We start from the raw sequence: 18,712 nt of genomic DNA on the forward strand, positions 1-18,712 counted from the left end.
TACGGCACAATGCCGCCTAGGGATGGATTCCTGCCTGCCAATCATGGCTATCCAATGCTTGCTTTACATGCCCTCACCCCTCTTCCTCACAAGCTCCTCCTCCTTTAGATTTGGCTCCAGAAGGTAGTGCCTCTCCTCTGGGCTCCATACACCTCGTGTGCCTCTTGGCCACACCCCTTGACTCCCCTACTAGATAAGAACTTCTCAAAGGCAGGGACTGCTTTCTCACCTTTTTGTATCCTCTGGACCCAAAAGTTAAGAAAGTTGAGGCAGCTTGAATCATCCCTGCCTTTCTGACTTCGACTATAACCCACAATCCAGAATTCCCCTGCCTTCTGAATAGGCCTCATCTTTTAAACTCCATGTTGGCTTTTCCCCAAATGTGACAATTATAAATTCATAATCTTGGACTGGACCTCCTGGCTACCCCAAGTTCATTTCCCAAGCCCAGCCTTCAATATTTCTTCCATCTTTTCCATGTTGTCTGTCTCCTCTTTCTCCTACCTTGTTCCCCAACCCATGGTTTTCAAGGGAAGGCCACGCTCCCATCTGAGCCTGCCTGTGTTCAGCACCCTGCCTTACCTGCGGCATCCAGATAATCTTCTGCGTCCGGAAAAAGTGGTACTTGGCTGAGAAAGACTCATAGCCCCCTCTCAGGATCTGGACGGGGTGGCGGGTGAGGTGAGCTAAGGCTTTGCCACATTCAATGGCAGCTCCTCTGGGCAACAGGTCTAAGAGTGGAGACCAAAGAAATGAATGTGTCCTGTGTTCCCCATTTGTCTAAAGCTTCAACGAATGGCCACTTTATTCTGAAAAGCAATTATCTAGGAGGCTGAAGCAAATATAGATATGGGTGTTACAATTAAAATGTAAAATCAACTTACCATCAAGAAAGTTAATCTTTTTCTGTAAATATATATAGTATCATATATTGTATGCCACATTATGTGTACCATACAAGTCCCCTATTGTACAGGGTACAGCTAGTGTACAAGTCAATGGTTTTTAGTTTAGTCACAGAGTTGTATAATCATCACCACAATTTTAGAATATTTTCATCACCCAAGAAACCCTGTACCAGTGAGAGGGGTTCACTCCTCATTTCCCTCCAAAGACTCAGCTCTAGGCAACTGCTAATCTAACTTCTCTATGGTTTTTCCTATTCTAGACATTTCATATAAATGGACTCATACATTATGTCTGACTTATTTCACTTGGCATAATGTTTTGAAAGTTCATCTATGTTGTAGCACATGTCAGCACTTCATTCCTTTTTACAGTTGAATAATAATATATTGTGTGGCTCTACCACACAATATAATATTCATAATCCATTCATAAATATTGGCGGATGTTTAGGTTGTTTCCACTTTTTGGCAATTAGAAATAATGCTGCTATGAACATTCATGAGCAAGTTTTTGTGTGCACATGTTTTTATTTCTCTTGGGTACATTCCTAGGAGTGAAATTGCTGAACCATGTAATAACCCTACATCTAACTTTTGAGGAAAGTGCCAAACTTTCCACAGTGACTGCACCATTTTACATTCCAACCAGCAGTGTATGAGTGTTGAAATTTTTCTACATCCTCGTCAACAATTGTCTTTTTTATTATAGCCAACCTAGTGGGTGTGAAGTGTTATCTCATTGTGATTTTTTTTTTAAATATATTTTTATTTATTTCAGAGAGGAAAGGAGAGGGAGAGAGAGATAGAAACATCAATGATGAGAGAGAATTATTGATCGGCTGCCTCCTGCAAGCCCCACACTGGGGATTGAGCCCGCAACCTGGGCATGTGCCTTGCCTAGAAACAAACCCAGTACCTTTCAGTCCACAGGCCGATACTCTATCCACTGAGCCAAACCAGCCAGGGCCTCATTGTGGTTTTGACATCAATTTAATTTAAAATGCTTTCATTGATCTATAGATTCACTATTAGACTATATGCAAATTAGATATATGTGGTAGGAAGTTGGTTTGGCTCAGTGGATACAGCATCGGCCTGGGGACTGAAGGGTCCCGGGTTCGATTCCGGTCAAGGGCATGTACCTTGGTTGTGGGCACATCCCCAGTGGGGAGTATGCAGGAGGCAGCTGATCGATGTTTCCCTCTCATCGATGTTTCTAGCTCTCTATCCTTCTCCCTTACTCTCTCTGTAAGAAATCAATAAAATATATTTAAAAAAAAAAGACTAAGCCAAAATATTCCAAGGCCAGGATCTGACCACTAAAGAGAAATACTGTGCAGCAGACTCTGGAAAGTTAGCTAAAGGAGAAAGGGATGGGCATGGACTCTGACAGCTATAATGAACTTTTGTCCAGGGAAAGAAGGCCAATTCCAGCAGGGGCTGCTGAGGACGAAAGCCGCTTGAGACCCATCTGGAGAAACTGTATTTGGGGAAAGAGCCTGCAGACAATAGCAAGGCCAGGAGGAAACCTGTAGCTGGCAAAACAGGAGCCAAAGCCCACCCCTGAGAGCCTGACTTGGACGCTCTATCCACTGAGCCAAACCGGTTTCGGCCCCATCTCCCTCTTGAGTAAGAGACTAATGGGGTAGGTCAGGGGGTCCAGGTGAGTTAGGGAGAGAGTTCCAGGCCACTACTGCCTTTAAACTAGACAGCTGCTCCCCTGCCAATGTCACACAACCAGCTGGAGTATTCACATACAGGGATGATGGGGTCAGAGAAGGAGGAAGGCCAATTTCCAGGAGATAATTAGAGACTCAGAAGGAAAGCCAGGGCCCAGGTTATCCAGCAAGGATGTAATGGGGTTAGTGTTTTTGAAACATTAAAGTTGTTCATTTCGCTCTAGCTGGTTTAGGTCAGTGGTTGGAGCATCAGCCTGTGGACTGAAGAGTCGCAGGTTTGATTCAGGCCAAGGGCACATACCTCAGTTGCAGGCTTGGTCTCCAGCCTGGTAGGTCGGGGCATGTGCCCAAGGCAACCAATTGATGTATCTCTCACACATTAATGTTTCTTTCTCTCTGTCTCTCCCACTCCCTCCATTCTCTTAAAAAAAATCAATGGAAAAAATATCCTCCAGTAAGGATTAACAACAACAACAACAAAAAATGGTTTTTTTTATTTGTTCATTTCTATTCCCATTAATCTTGAGTTCTCCATTGACATGAGGTTTCTCACACCTTGAAGTGGGTCACCCACTGCTTCAAGGGGAGGAGGGCAACCACCTGGTACAAGGGAGTCATCATTCAGCCTGACCTTTAAGTTAAATTATTTGAGGTCCCTAGCCAAACAATTGTCTTGAAAGTCAGACTGTTCTGAGGAAGGAGGAAAGGAATCCAAAAATTCCCAAAGCTTCTCTTCACAGTTGGTGTAAATGTCCTGGTCCAGGGAGCTCCACCCACACATATCATGAGCCCATTGTGGGTGTCTCTAATCCATGTTTGCAAGGATGATTTAACATAAGGGAAATGTTGCTCATACAAGAAGGGGGCTGCCCTTTGCATGCTAAAAAGAGCTTAGAGAGAGCATCCTAGAGACTAAGACAAGGGAAGATACTTCCTGGATTCCTAAGAAGACACCCAGCTGAGGGGGATAGAGAGCTAAAACCAGCTGTGCCCCATTTCCCACTAGGATTCTGAGACTCCCGCAGCAGAGGTGTGGAGTGTTAACCTAAAGCTGCAGCAGGCCCAGGGATGAGCACGTGTGGAATGTCAGGGAAAGCCTGGATAGGAGGGCACAAGGCTGAGACCCCAGGATCCAGCGCCATGCACTGACAAGGCGAAGGGAACCGCTCATGACTTACGTGGACATTTTGGGCACAGCCCATGGCCAAAGGCCCCATAGGCTGGGCTGCACCTCTTCCAAAGGTCAGCAGAAAAGGTCTACATAGAGACCAACACCTGCTTCGAGGATGTGAAGGTTCCCCCTCAAGGAAATCTTTCCCAGAATTTCTTGAGGGTCAGGGAGGTGGGTGCTTAACAGTGGAAAGGAGAAAGGGGTGGTGAGAGAAACCTTGATATGGTCTTCTACCCCAAAGACTAAATTTACCTGAAAGATGCCACTTTAAAGGAGAAAAGTTGCCTTGAGTGGGCAAGGTGCGTGCACGTGTGGTTTTGGTTTTTATTGTTTTGCTGTTATTTTGTGACTGTAGTTACCTACTCAGTGAGAACAGGGGCTGCATAGCACAGTGAGGTCAGTTATACAATGCAGAGAGGGTTATTTTTATTGAGCACTGTTCCCTAGGGTTTCAGGGTCCAGCCTACAATCCCAGGATTGGCAGACCAGACCCACCTTCATAGGAATGTACTGCAGACTGTGAGAACTTGGGGAAGATAATTTCCTGGCTAAGGACCTCCTGGGAAGACTGGCTTTATTAAAGGTGGAAACCTAGTGCCACCCAGTGACCATTTGTGTGAATGCCCCAGCTCATGGAGACCCACCTACACACAGTGACTGAGCCACAAACAGCAGAGCCCCATGTCAATGGCCAGGGGCGGTCAGCCCAAAGCAGTGGCTGAATGGAGATTGCTGTGGAACATCAGTAAAGCACATTAGAACCAATCACGTTTTAATGCTCCAGCTCAGGGCTTGAGTGACTTTGCATTGTTTTCCAACATCACTACTCAGGCCTCAGAAGACTAGACAGAGCCAAACTGCCTAGGTTTGAATCCTGGCCCACCACTTACTAGGTGTGTTTTTTTTTAAAAAAGTCCACAAATTCTTTCAAATGCCTCCCTTTAAAAGGTTGAGTCTAATTCCCCTCCCCTTTAGGGTAGACTATACTCAGTGACTTCCCTCTAATGAATAGAATGTGGTGGAAGCAACTGTGTATAAGCCCCAAGACTAGGTTATAAAAGACACGTGGCTTTCCCTTTCTTTCTCTCTTTCTGATCGCTCACTCTGGGGGGCGGGGAGTACCAGCTGCCATGTCACGAGGCCATGCAAGCAACCTATGGAGAGGTGTATGTGGTGAGGAACTAAAGTCTCCTACCAACAGCCGGAATGAAACTGGGGCCTCCTGGCTATAGCCATGTGAGAGAGTAATCTCAGATGGAGATCATCCTGGCCTAGTCAGACCTTCCAATGACAGCAACCTTGGCTGACACCTTGACTACAACCTCAGGATAGACTGTACCAGAACCTGCCGGCTAAGCTGCTCCTGAATTCTGGACCCACAGAAACTATGAGATAATTACTGTTTGTTATATCCAGCTACTGAGTTTGGTGGTAGCTTGCTATATGGCAATAGATCATTCTCTAGGTGTGAGATCTTGGGCAAGTTACTTTGCCTTTCTGGGCCCTAATTCCCCCATCTATAAAATGGGGATGTTACCTTTTAGGAGACAATTCTCCATGGTCTCTCACATCTTGACATGTCCTTTAAACAAGGCAGTGGCTTTTCAAGGATATTTATATAACCAACAGCTTTAGAAGAGAGACTGTTTTTTCCTCCGGAGCCAAGGATGGGTAGGCTTCTGCCCATTATAAGATTCAGGCCCCCTAAGCTCAGAGTTCTTCTAAAATACAATGCACTACATGAATAAGTGTACTTGGCTGTCTTCATGTCACCCTGTGAGAACTGAGACTTGGGCACGAGTGCAGGAAAATGAAGACATTCTGGTTATTTTTAATTGCTCTGAGTAATAAAGTCCTTTGTCTCTGACCCAGGAGCCTCATGTCTTCAGCCAGCATCTCTGAAACGGTGGCAGGTTCAGAGCTCTTCCCAGTTCTTCATATTGCCATCCTCATAGGGATGTACTGCAGACTGCATGAGTTGATCCAGGGAGAGCACCTGACATGGTTCCTGGCATGTGTCGGAAGTGTTGAATAACTGTTAACTTATTCTATGGCTAGTGTAAAACCTACCGTTTTCACTGCCAGAGTTGTCACTGTCATCTCTGATTAGGTCCAGGCAGCTGGAATTGTTATCATACACCACACAGTACTTCACACACTCGAGATCCACAGACTCCGGGATAAGATATTCATCTGCCTTCTAAAGAAACCACAAGAGAAGCCTGTTGGCAGGTGGGTTCAGATGCACACCAGCACCAGGAGGAGCTGGAGGTAGGACTGTGCCTGTTTGCCTGACTGCACATGGGCACAGAGCACTGAGAGCTGACTGGAGAGTCTACTAAATTCCAATGATCTTCCACACCTTCATCCCCTGCTATGAAAAGCTGACCACAGTTGACTGGACCAGAAATAAGTGCCTGACCAAAGAACAGCCTGCCTACTGACTCACCAACTGAACTAACATATCCTATCTCTGGGGGGCAAGGGGTTGTTGATAGGGGCCAAAGCCAAAATCCCTCATAAGAACATCTGAATAAGCAGAAATCATAAGCAAGCAGACAAAATGAGGCCAACCATAAGCTCAAATATAAGCTTTGTGAGAGCAGGAACACTGATGTATCCTGAATTTCTAGAACAATGCCTGGCACGTTAGGCCATAAATATGGTTAAAGGAAGGAATGGGCAAACAGGTCCATGAGGTCATGAAAAGTAGTTAGGAAGTGGCTGAGTCACCATCATGGTGGACACAAGGGCAGGAACAACGGGTGCCTTCTGCCCACAAGGGAATGAGCTCTCACAGAACCAGACTTTCCTAGGATCCCAAAGGGTATTCCAGAGCCCCAGAGACCTGGCAGGGCACCGGCCCGGAGGTTAGTCCTCATTTGTTCTCAATGCTTCCTGAAAGTCCCCACTAACTCAGGGGAACCTGAGTCTTACTCTGTCCCTTAGGACTAGTTTGGTTGACATAGAGGCCCTGACAGAGGACCTGCATGTGGGCTAGGACTAGTACACATCTACTCTATAAGGCAGAGAGATAAAACCCATACAGGTACAGGGAAGTTCTCTGGAACTTGAAGGGGAGAAATCATATTTGTCTACAGGAATTAGCAGACCATTGGTGCTCAGATTATGAGCAGGATTCATTCAGGTGATAATGAGGAAAGGGGGGTTCTGGGTTGGAAAAGAGCATGAGCAAAGGGAAAAGTGGAGCAAATGGGATAGCAGGGAGAGGTGTGGCTGGACATTCATCCAGTTATTCAATAAACATTCATTCAGGACCTACTTTGCACTTACACTGTAGGTTCTGGAATACAGAGATTTTTTAAAATACATTTTTATTGATTTTTTAGAGAGAGAAGAAGGAAGAGGGAGAGAGACAGAAACATTGATGAGAGAGAAACACTGATCAGCTACCTTCTGCATGCCCCCTACTGGGGATTGACCCCACAACCCAGGCATGTGCTTTGACCTGGAATTGAACTAGTGATCTCTTGGTTCATGGTTCGATAGTGTTCTTGGTTCAGGTGTTGGATTTTGTCAAATGCTTTTTCTGCATCTTGAAGGGGCTCTGAATAGGCTACAAAAAGCAAAGAAGGAAATGCAGGGGATTTAGAGCTAGAGGAATGGAGCCAGGGAGTTGAAAATCCAAGAGCAAAAAAACAAATAGAAAAACACACCAAAAAAAAAAAGATAAAGATGGATTGTGTTTGGGAAAGCATATTAGGCAGCAAGCTTATCCTGGAAAAATACATGAGCCAGGGCCCATGCTCCTTGTCGAGTTATGTCTGGGAAAGAGCTAGAGTTAGAATTACCAAAGTGGCAGTGGGACACACTTTTAGAAGTAAAACTGACAGGACAGCTCAACTATGTGCATACTTGAAGCTGGAAGCTTGGGTAAGATCTTTTTTTAAAAATATATTTTATTGATTTTTTGCAGAGAGGAAGGGAGAGGGATAGAGAGTTAGAAACATCGATGAGAGAGAAACATCAATCAGCTGCCTCCTGCACACCCGCTACTGGGAATGTGCCCGCAACCAAGGTACATGCCCTTGACCGGAATCGAACCCAGGACCCTTCAGTCCGCAAAGAGACAGAGAAGGAACCAGGGAGGCAAGAAAGAACCTGGAAGTCAAGGGCAGAGAATGTGGTCAGGACTGCAGAGATCAGAGGTGGATCCTGAGTGAAGGCTGCCAGGCTTGACAATGTCTTGAGAAAGAAGATACTCCGTGGAGATAGAGAAAAGGGCCTCACTCCCTGAGTCGGGTATGGTTGACTGCTGAAGAAGGGCTTTGTCTTTTTAAATAGTTGGAATGGAGAAAGGAAGATGGGGAGGGATCTGATGGAAATGGGAGGGAGCTGTTTCAATCTTTGAGTTCCAAGTGGAATAAACCATATTGGATAAATGTATATGGAACAGACTCTCTTCTGGTCTGTTCCCTAAGTAGAACAAAAGCTCTGAGAGGACAGGGACAATGAATTAAGGGCATCTTGTATTTTGTTCTACCACCAGGGTCTAGAACAGTGCCTGGCACATAAAGGAATTAAATCAATATTTGTTTGATGAAGCTTTTGACCATGGTGGTAAGACACCCTAGGGAGTGTGTGAGAGTGTGGGAGACCCTCATGTTGGATGCACAAGGGTGGTCCTGCCTCTGCTCTCCAAAGTGTCCAACAGTACATGCCACCTCCTGGATCTAGGATAAAACTTCCCACTCTTCCCATCCTCTGTAAGACAGCCAGCCTGCCCCAGATTCTGACTCTACCAGGATACCTTCTTCACTCGACGGGCTGTAATCACATGGCTTTCATCGTATTCCTGTTTGGAACGCACATCTGAAAAGGAAGAGTATTTAACTAATAACTGTATTTGCAAAAGAGCACATGACCAAACTACTTAGAAAATTCACATCATCATCATCATATATTTGTTTGACTGGTAAGTGATAGCTACTGTCAGCTTAAAACTCCAGGTGTTGTTCCACTATTCTGAGCTGCCCATACCAAGACTCACCTGCCCCATTACAACCACACATCCCTTTAAGGGGTAGTGAGACCTTGTATCTTGATTTAGGGGCAGTTTTCTCTGAGGCCCAAAAGAATGAGGAGGGGAGAAATCAAAGCCAGGGTGAGCGCATTCTAAGTGCCCCCATGGGATTTTAGACCCTAGAACAGTGATGGCGAACCTTTTGAGCTCGGCATGTCAGCATTTTGAAAAACCCTAACTTAACTCTGGTGCCGTGTCACATATAGAAATTTTTTGATATTTGCAACCATAGTAAAACAAAGACTTATATTTTTGATATTTATTTTATATATTTAAATGCCATTTAACAAAGAAAAATCAACCAAAAAAATGAGTTCGCGTGTCACCTCTGACATGTGTCATAGGTTCGCCATCACTGCCCTAGAACCTAGGAGCTAAGGTTCTAATGCTCCTGCAAGGACAAAAGGTGCACTATTGATACTCCTCAAAGTTGTGGAAACATGGAACAGAAATTAAGCCTAATGCATAAATGCAACATATGACTGTTATCCAAAATATAGAGTTCCTAATGTTCAACAATAAGAAAACAAACAACCCAATTAAAAAATGGTTAAAATATATGAACAGACACCTTACCAAAGAAGCTACACAGATGGCAAATAAGCAAATGAAAAGATGTTAAACATCATATGTCAGAAGGGAATGGACAATTAATACAACACTGAAATACCACTTCACAGCTATTAGAATGTCAAAAATCCAAAACATGGACAACACCAAAGGCTGGTGAGGATGTGGAACAACAGGCACTCTCACTCATTGCTGATGAGATGGCGAAATGGAACGACCATTTTGGCAGTTTGGCAGTTTCTAACAAAACTAAACACATTCTTATCAGCAATCATATTCCTTTTATTTTACCTCTGTATTTCCCCACACAAAAGCCTACGCACAGATGTTTATAGCAGCTTTATTCAGAATTGCCAAAACTTAAATGCAATCAAGATGTGCTTAAGTAGTGAATAAACTATGGTAGATCCAGACAATGGCATATTATGCAGTGCTAAAAAGGAAACTGCTACCAAGCCATGAAAAGACAGAGGAAAGTTAAATGCTCATATAAGTGAAAGAAGCCACTCTGAAAAGGCTACATACTGTATGATTCTGACTATATGACATTCCTGAAAAGTCAAAACTGTGGAGACAGTAAAATGATCAGTGGTTTCCAGGGGTTAGTGGGAAGAGAGGATTGTAAGAGCAGTGAAACTATTCTGTATAATGCTATAATGATGGATACATTTCATTATATATTTGTCCAACCCCACAGAATGTACAACACTTAGAGTGAACCCTAATGTAAACTATGGACTTTCGGTGATAATGACGAGTCAAAGTAGCTTCATCAGTTATATATACCATGATGGTACGGGATGTTGATAGCTGGGGAGGCTATCTGGGGGCAGGGAATATATAGAAACTCTCTGTACTTTCTTTTCAATTTTGCTGTGCTAAAACTGAACATAAAACCTAAAAAACAATGTCTATTTAAAAAAAATAAGGAAGCATTAACCATAAAAGAAAATATTGACAAATTTAATCCTTCAAATTAAGAATTTCTATCTCTTTTCATAAAAAATACAATATTCAGAAGGTAAAAGGGCAAGCCACAGACTAAAGAAAATATCTGTAACACAAATAACAGAAGATCTGTACCCAGAATGTATAAAGAATTCATAAACCAATGGAGGAGAAAAAAACTTCAGACATCTGAAGATATCTTTATTTTAAGACATCTTTAGAAACAGCTCAAGGTCACATCCCCAGAATAACCCCAGCCCCCGCTTAAAGTACCTGTCTAAGAAAACTCAAGACTGCCACAAGAACTTAACTGGTAGTTCCACCCAACACCTGAAGATAGGGGCCCTGTCTCCCAGCCTCTGGGGAGACAGGAGCCTTACTTGGATGAGTGCTAGTTAGCAAACCCAGATGGACTTCACTTGGACTAGTCCCCATCCCCTTTGTTGTGATTTTTCACTTCCGTGACTCTATGGAGCCCCTGTTTGCCCCACACCGTACTCCCTCACTCTCCCTTTAAAACACCAGTCAACTCTGTGCAAACTGAAGTTGAGTTCAGTTCATTCTTCTCATTATTGCAAGAGTATATTACTGATTAAAATCTGTACTTACTTTTTTTTAGAAGTGAAAATTTATTTTTTTTCAAGAAAAATGATTTTAAATATAAAAATGTTACATACAATAAACGTTAACACTTCAAGAAAAATTATCTTAAATATAATGTTACATGAAATTATTCAAGAAAAAAATGATCTTAAATATAGTAATATTACATGCAATAAACATTAGTATTTCAAGAAAAAAAGGATTTTAGGTATAATAATATTATCAAAACTGTACTATCATAGTATGAGATCAAAAAGTTGTAGGAAATATTAAAAATCTGCAAATAACAGGATTACTTCTATTAGATTCTAAAATATTTATTTTCTCTACTGGCTCTATTTTTGTTCATCAGTTTATGTTGTTCATTATATTCCACAAATGAGTGAGATCATGTGATATTTATCTTTCTCTGACTGGCTTATTTCGCTTAGCATGATGCTCTCCAGGTCCATCCATGCCGTTGCAAATGGTAAGAGTTCTTTCTTTTTTACAGCAGCACTTGTCATTTGTTGATTTGTTGATGATAGCCATTCTGACAGGTGTGAGGTGGTACCTCATTGTCGTTTTGATTTGCATCTCTTGGATGATTAGTGACTTTGAGCATCTACACTAATAAAAGAGAAACATGGTAATTGGCGTACAACCGCTACCCTTCCCATTGGCTAATTAGCAAGATATGCAAATTAACCACCAGCCAAGATGGCAGCTAATTTGCATACTGCAGGTGGGGCGACAGTGCCAACCGCCAGCTCCCCTCCATCCAGGGCTGGCGCAGAGGTCCCTGCCCTCATCCGGGCCTCCCGCAGGGACCTGGGGCTGGCGGGTGGGACCTCCGTATTCAGCACCCGCTCTACCCTCATCTGGGACTCCCGCAGGGAACCCGGGGCTGGCGGGTGGGACCCTGGTAATTAGGCACCCGCCCTGCCCTCATCCAGGCCTCCCACGGGGGACCCAGGGCTGGCGGGTGGGACCGCGGTGTTCGGCACCCGATCCACCCTCATCCGGGCCTCCCGCAGGGGACCTGGGGCTGGCGGGTGGGACCGGGGTGTTCGGCACCTGCTCCGCCCTCATCTGGGCCTCCCGCCGGGTCCTGGGGTTGGCGGTGGGGCCGCAGCTCAGCTATCGGGTACCCACCCGGGTATCCGCTGTGCTACGGGACGGGCGGCAGCAGCGATCTGCCCGCTGGCGCATCCCATGTGCTACCCAACTCGGGCGGGCAGGTCACGGGCATGCCTGGCAGCCTCAGTCAGTGCCTCAAGCCCCAGCAGCAGCAGCAGCAGCAGCAGCAGCAGCAGCAGCGGCAGTGGCAATAGCAGTGGCGGCAGTGCCCCCGACCTGCCCGCCCAGGTTTGAGCGGCCCCAAGCGGGCAGTGCTTTCCATCAGCCGATGGTTGGCGAACACGCATGCAGGTGAAATCACCAGCGCCTGCTTTCCCACAGGCCTGAGCCCCTCAGGCCTGTGGGAAAGCAGGCGCCCTGAGCTGGTGATCCCAAAGGCCTGATAGCCGGGCAGTGGAGGCCGTGTTGGGACTGGGGAGTGGTGAGCAGGCAGAACATGGCCCTGATTGGGCCAGTCGCTATGACGCCCACTGTAGCCAGCATACCGCCTGATCAGGGGGCCAGCAGCCAACCTTGCAGCCCCTCCCCCCTGCAGGCCTTCCCCTGATGAGACTCTCCCATCCACATGGAGAGCAGGGTGCTCAGAGCCTGGACCCTTCCTGGCAGCCCCGAGTCCCTGGGGTTAAGAATTCTGATGGCCCTGCCCAGAGAGTAGAGGTGCCTGAGGGGCAGGGACAGGGACCACAGGCCTCCAGGGAGCACCATAGAGTTGGCAATGAGAGGAGAGGGCCTGTGAAGGGGGAGAAGGTGAAGCCAGTGGACATCAGCCCAGAATCCAGCTCTTCCCCTCCAGAGGCAGCAGGACCTAAACCCCAAACCCCAGCCAAAATTGAAAGAGCCTGAGGGAGCTTCAGGAAACTCTATGAAAAGCTGCACATTGAGAATGAGAGATTTCGTGAGGCCCTGACCCAGACCATGCTGCGGCTGGAGCAGCTGAAGGTGGAGCTGGAGCGCACCATGCAGAGGCAAGAGCACTTTGCAGAGAGGCCGGCCATCCTGGAGCTGGCGAGATTTGAGTGCAGGGCCCTGGAGTGCAAGGCCGCTGAGCTGGAAGAGGAGCTGAAGGGCCTGTCCAATCTCCGAGCTGACAACCAGCGCCTCAAGGATGAAAATGTGGCCCTGATCTGCGTCATCAGCAAACTGTCCAAGTGACCCCGGAGGACTTGCTCCTGCACCCGCATTTATACAGCTGCTTTTGCCACATGCACCCCTTCCCTGTGTGAACATGAGTGATAGGGCTGTCGAGGAGTCTCTGAGAAGCCATAACCTTCCTTGAGATCTCCAGGTTAGGAGGGGAGGACAGAGCCCCCAGGAGCCAAGGGGGCCATCTGAGGCCAGGTAGGGGGACCAAGGCTGCAGGCAGGAACAGAAAGGAACTGGGGACCAGGAAGTGCCAAGACCAGTAGCCAGGACCAGAGTGGTCACCCAGAGGTCCCCTCTCACGTGTGCTGCCACCAGTCACCCCTCCAGGCCCTGAGCAGGGATCCTAGAATGTGCCAAGCATCCCGCCGGCCTGGGCCAGGTGAGCCTGTATATAGGGTCTGTGTGCAATAGGGAGGGATGTCTTCTATTTTTTGCTGCCCCCTCCCCATCGCTCTCCTGGGCAGGGGAAGAAGGTCTTTTTCAGACATAGCATAGGCACCACAAATTAAAATTGTGGAGTTGCCAAAAAAAAAAAAAAAGAAGAGCAGGCCGGCTGGCCAAATACCCCCTCTCTTCCCACTCCCCCCCCCCACCAGCCACATCCTTGACCAACCTGCCCCACCACAATAGGCCCACAGCCCCTCCCTGTGGCTATCTGCCCCTGATTGCACCCCCCCACCCCAAGAGGGGGCAGGGCTGGGCAGCCAATGTCCTGCAGCCCCTCCCCAGGTTGGCCCCACCCTTGATCCCCCCACTCCAATAGGGGGCAGGGCTGGCCAGCCAATCTCCTGCAGCCTCTCCCCTTGCCCAGCCCCACCCCAGACTGCCCTCCCACCCCCACCGCAATCAGGGGCAGGGCTGGCTGGCCAACCACCCATGGCTCTTCCCCCAGGCCACTGGCCCTGATCGTCACCCCCCAACCCATTTGGGGGGGTGGTTGCCCAGCCCACCAACCACAGCCCCTCCCCATGGCCAGCCCCACCCCCAATCGGCCCCCCAACCCCAATCAGGCTGGTGAGGGTGGGGCAGTTGGGAGCAATCAGGCTGGTGGCAGGGGGTAGTTGGGGGCAAACAGGCTGGCAGGGGAGGCAGTTGGGGGTGATCAGGCCAGCAGTTGGGGGTGATCAGGCTGGCAAACAGTGTGGTTAGGGGCAATCAGGCAGGCACGCAGGCAGGTAAGTGGTTAAGAGCCAGCGGTCCTGAGTTGCGAGAGGGATGTCCGGCTGCTGGTAAAGGATCGGGCCTAAACAGGCAGTCTGACATCCCCCCTAGGAGTCCCAGATTGGAGAGGGTGCAGGCCAGGCTGAGGGGGCCCCCTCCCCCCAGTGCACGAATTTCGTGCACCGGGCCTCTAGTGTTTTCATATATCTCTTGGCCTTCTTTATGTCCTCTTTTAAAAAGTGTCTATTTAGGTCCTTTGCCCATATTTTGATTGAATTGTTTATCTTCCTTTTGTTAAGATGTATGAGTTCCCTGTAAATTTTGGAGATTAGACCTTATCAGAGATAACATTGGCAAATATGTTCTCCCATGCAGTGGGCTTTCTTATTGTTTTGTTGATGGTTTCTTTTGCTGGGCAGAAGCTTTTTATTTTAATGTAGTCCCATTTGTTTATTTTCTCCTTAGTTTCCATTGTCCTAGGAACTGTATCAGTAAAGATATTGCTACAACATATGTCTGATATTTTGCTGCCTATGGATTCTTCTAAGATTTTTATGATTTCCCATCTTACATTTAAGTCCTTTATCCATTTTGAGTTTATTTTTGTGTGTGGTGTAAGTTGGTGTTCTAGTTTCATTTTTTTGCATGTATCTGTCCAATTTTCCCAACACCATTTATTGAAGGGACTGTCCTGACTCTATCGTATGCTCTTGCCTCCTTTGTCAAATATTAATTGAGCATAATGGCTTGGGTTCTCTCTTCTGTTCCATTTATCTATATGTCTGTTCTTGTGCCAGTACCAGGCAGTTTTGAGAACAGTGGCTTTGTAATATAGCTTGATATCTGCTATTGTGATCCCTTCAACTTTGTTCTTCTTTCTCAGGATTGCTACGGCTATTTGGGGTCTATTTTTATTCCAGATGAATTTTTGGAGAGTTTGTTCTAGGTCTGTGAAATATGTCATTGGTATTTTAATGGGGATTGCATTGAACCTATAGATTGCTTTGGGCAGTATGGACATTTTAATGATGTTGATTCTACCAATCCATGAACACGGTATATTCTTCCATTTGTTTATGTCTTCCTCTATCTCTTTTTTTCAATGTCCTGTAGTTTTCCGAGTATAGGTCTTTTACCTCCTTAGTTAAGTTTATTCCTAGGTATCTTAATTTTTTTGTTGCAATAGTAAATGGGGTTGTTATTTTAGTTTCTGTGAGTTTGTTATTGGTGTATTAAAAAGCCATAGATTTCTAGGTGTTAATTTTGTATTCTGCTACCTTGCCGAATTCATTTATTAAGTCTAGTAGTTTTTGATGGAGTCTTTGGGGTTTTCTATGTACAATATCATGTCACGTGAATAAGGATATTTTACTTCTTTTCCAATTTGGATGCCTTTTATTTCTTCTTCTTGTATAATTGCTATGGCTAGCACTTCCAGTACTATGTCGAACAGGAGTGGTGAAAGTGGGCATCCCTGTCTTGTTCCTGTTCTTAAGGGCAATGGTTTTTGTTTTTGCCCATTGAATATGATGTTGGCTGTAGGTTTGTCATATATGGCCTTTATCATGTTGAGAAATGCTCCCTCTATTCCAACTTTGCTGAAAGTTTTTACCAAAAACAGGTGTTGGATTTTGTCAAATGCTTTTTCCGCATCTATTAATAATATCATGTGATTTTTTTCTTTCAATTTGTTTATGTGATGTATCACATTTATTGATTTGTGAATATGTACCAGCCTTGTATCCATGGAATAAATCCCACTTGATCATGGTGCATGATCTTTTTAATATATTGCTGAATGTGGTTTGCTAATATTTTTGTTGAGAATTTTAGTATCTATGTTCATCAGGGATATTGGCCTATAATTCTTTCTTTGTAGTGTCTTTATCTGATTTTAGAATTAGGACAATGCTGGCCTCATAAAAAGAGTCTGGAAGTGTTCATTCCTCTTGGATTTTCTGAAATAGTTTGAGGAGTATAGGTGTTAGTTCTTCTTTGAATGTTTGGAAAATCTCCCCTGTGAAACCGTCCAGACCTGGGCTTTTGTTTGGTGGGAATTGGGTTTTTGTTTGTTTGTTTTATTTTTTATATTTTATTGATTTTTTACAGAGAGGAAGGGAGAGAGATAGAGAGTTAGAAACATCGATTAGAGAGAAACATCGATCAGCTGCCTCCTGCACATCTCCTACTGGGGATGTGTCCGCAACCCAGGTACATGCCCTTGACCGGAATCGAACCTAGAACCCTTCAGTCCGCAGGCCGACGCTCTATTCACTGAGCCAAACCGGTTTTGGCGGGAATTGTTTTATTACTGCTTCTATTTCATTGATTGTTATCAGCCTATTCAGGTTTTATGATTCTTCCTGATTCAGTTTTGGGAGATTGTATTTTTCTATGTCATCCACATTGCCAAGCTTGTTAGCATATAGTTATTCATAGTATATTCTTACAATGCTTTGTATTTCTGAAGTGTTTGTGATTACTTCTCCACTTTCGTTTCTGATTTTATTTATTTGGGTCCTCTTTGTTTCTGGCTAATGGTTTATCAATTTTGTTTATCCTTTCAAAGAACCAACTCTTGGTTTCATTGACTTTTTTTTGTATTATTTTTTTTTAGTCCCTATGGTATTTATTTCTGCTCTAATCTTTATTATTTCCTTCCTTCTACTTACTCTGAGCTTTTCTTGTTGTTCTCTTTCTAGTTAAATTGTAGGGTTAGATAGTTTATTTCTGATTTTTCTTGTTTTTTGAGGTATGCCTGTAGTGCTATGAACTTCCCTCTCTGGACTACTTTTGCTGTGTCCCATAGATTTGGGGTTGTTGTATGTTCATTTTCATGTTTCCAGGAAGTTTTTTATTTCTTCTTGATCTCATTGGTAACCCATTCATGGTTTAATATGCCATTTAGCCTCCATGTGTTTGAATGTTTTGGGTTTTTTACTGTAGTTGATTTCTAATTTCATAACACTGTGATTTGAGAAAGTGGTTGATATGATTTCAGTCTTCCTGAACTTGTAGAGACTTGTTTTGTGCCCTAACATGTGGTCTGTTTTTATGAATGATCCATGTGCACTTGAGAAGAATGTATATTCTGCTGCGTTGGGGTGAAATGTTCTATAAATGTCTATTAGATCCATCTGATACATTGTGTCCTTTAGAGTCTCTGTTTCCTTGTTAAATTTTTGTCTGGGAGTTCTGTCCAGTGATGTCAGAGGGGTGTTAACGTCCCCTACTATGACTGTATTGTTGTCAATCTCTTTGGTAAAGTCCTCTAGAAGTTTTTTTATATAGTTAGGTGCACCTATATTGGGTGCATATATGTTTACCAGGGTTATATCCTCTTGTTGGATCAATCCCTTTAGGATTATGTAGTGACCTTTGTTGTCTCTTGTGATGGCCTTCACTTTAAAGTCTATTTTGTCAGATATGAGTATCGCTACTCCAGCTTTTTCTTTTCCACTTGCATGGAAAATTTTTTTCCATCCCTTCACTTTCATCCTGTGTGTGTCTTTGTTTTGAGGTGGGTCTCTTATAGACAGCATGTACTTGGGTCATGTTTTTGTATCCATTCAGTTACCCTACCCCTTTTTATTGGAGCATTTAATCCATTTACATTTAGGGTTATTATTGAGAAGAACTTATTTATAGCCATTTTAATTCTGTATGACTAGGTTCTCTCTCTGCTTCTTCTTCACAGCAATCCCTTACAGCAATACCTTTAGCATTTCTTGTAATCCTGGCTTGGTGGTGATGAACTCCTTTAAGTTCTTTTTGTCTGGGAAACTCTTTGACTGTCTATTTTGAATGATAGCCTCCTGGATATAGTAATTTTGGTCTCAGATCCCTGCTTTCCATCACCTTGAGTACTTCATGCCATTCCCTTCTGACCTGTAGAGATTCTGATGAGAAATCAGGTGTCAGCCTTATGGGAATTCCTTTGTAGGTAACAGATTTATTTTCTCTTTCTGCCTTTTAGATTCTCTCTTTATCTTTAATTTCTTGCAGTTTAATTATGATGTGTCTGAGCATGGTTCTATTTGTGTTCTTCTTGTTTGGGGTTCTCTGTGCCTCCTGAACTTGTGTAACTTTTTCCATTACTGGGTTAGGAAAGTTTTCTGCCATTATTTCTTCAAAATCCTTCTCTATTCCTTTCTCCCTTTCTGCCTCTTCTGGCAGACCTGCTATTCTAATATTACTATGTTTCATATTGTCCCACAGCTCCCTTAAGCTATCCTCATGTTTTTTTAATTGTTTTTTCTTTTTGGTTCTCTGATTGAGTGATATTTTCAATTTTGTCTTCTAATTCACTGATTCAATCCTCAGCTTCCCCCAATCTGCTGTGTATTCCTTCCAATGTATTTATCTG

At 44.6% G+C, this 18,712-nt stretch overlaps 1 protein-coding gene across 1 annotated transcript in view; it reads right to left on the bottom strand.

The window, feature by feature from the left end:
- STYXL1 (serine/threonine/tyrosine interacting like 1) overlaps positions 1-18,712 on the bottom strand; it is a 65,530-nt gene that overhangs the window by 32,534 nt on the left and 14,284 nt on the right. The window contains 3 exon segments of the mRNA XM_006088292.3: positions 583-731; positions 5,829-5,958; positions 8,530-8,591. Coding sequence (XP_006088354.1) covers positions 583-731; positions 5,829-5,958; positions 8,530-8,591 — 341 coding nt within the window.

Source organism: Myotis lucifugus, unplaced genomic scaffold (genome assembly GCF_000147115.1).
Source record: "Myotis lucifugus unplaced genomic scaffold, Myoluc2.0 scaffold_45, whole genome shotgun sequence".
Classification (NCBI taxonomy): Eukaryota; Metazoa; Chordata; class Mammalia; order Chiroptera; family Vespertilionidae; genus Myotis; species Myotis lucifugus.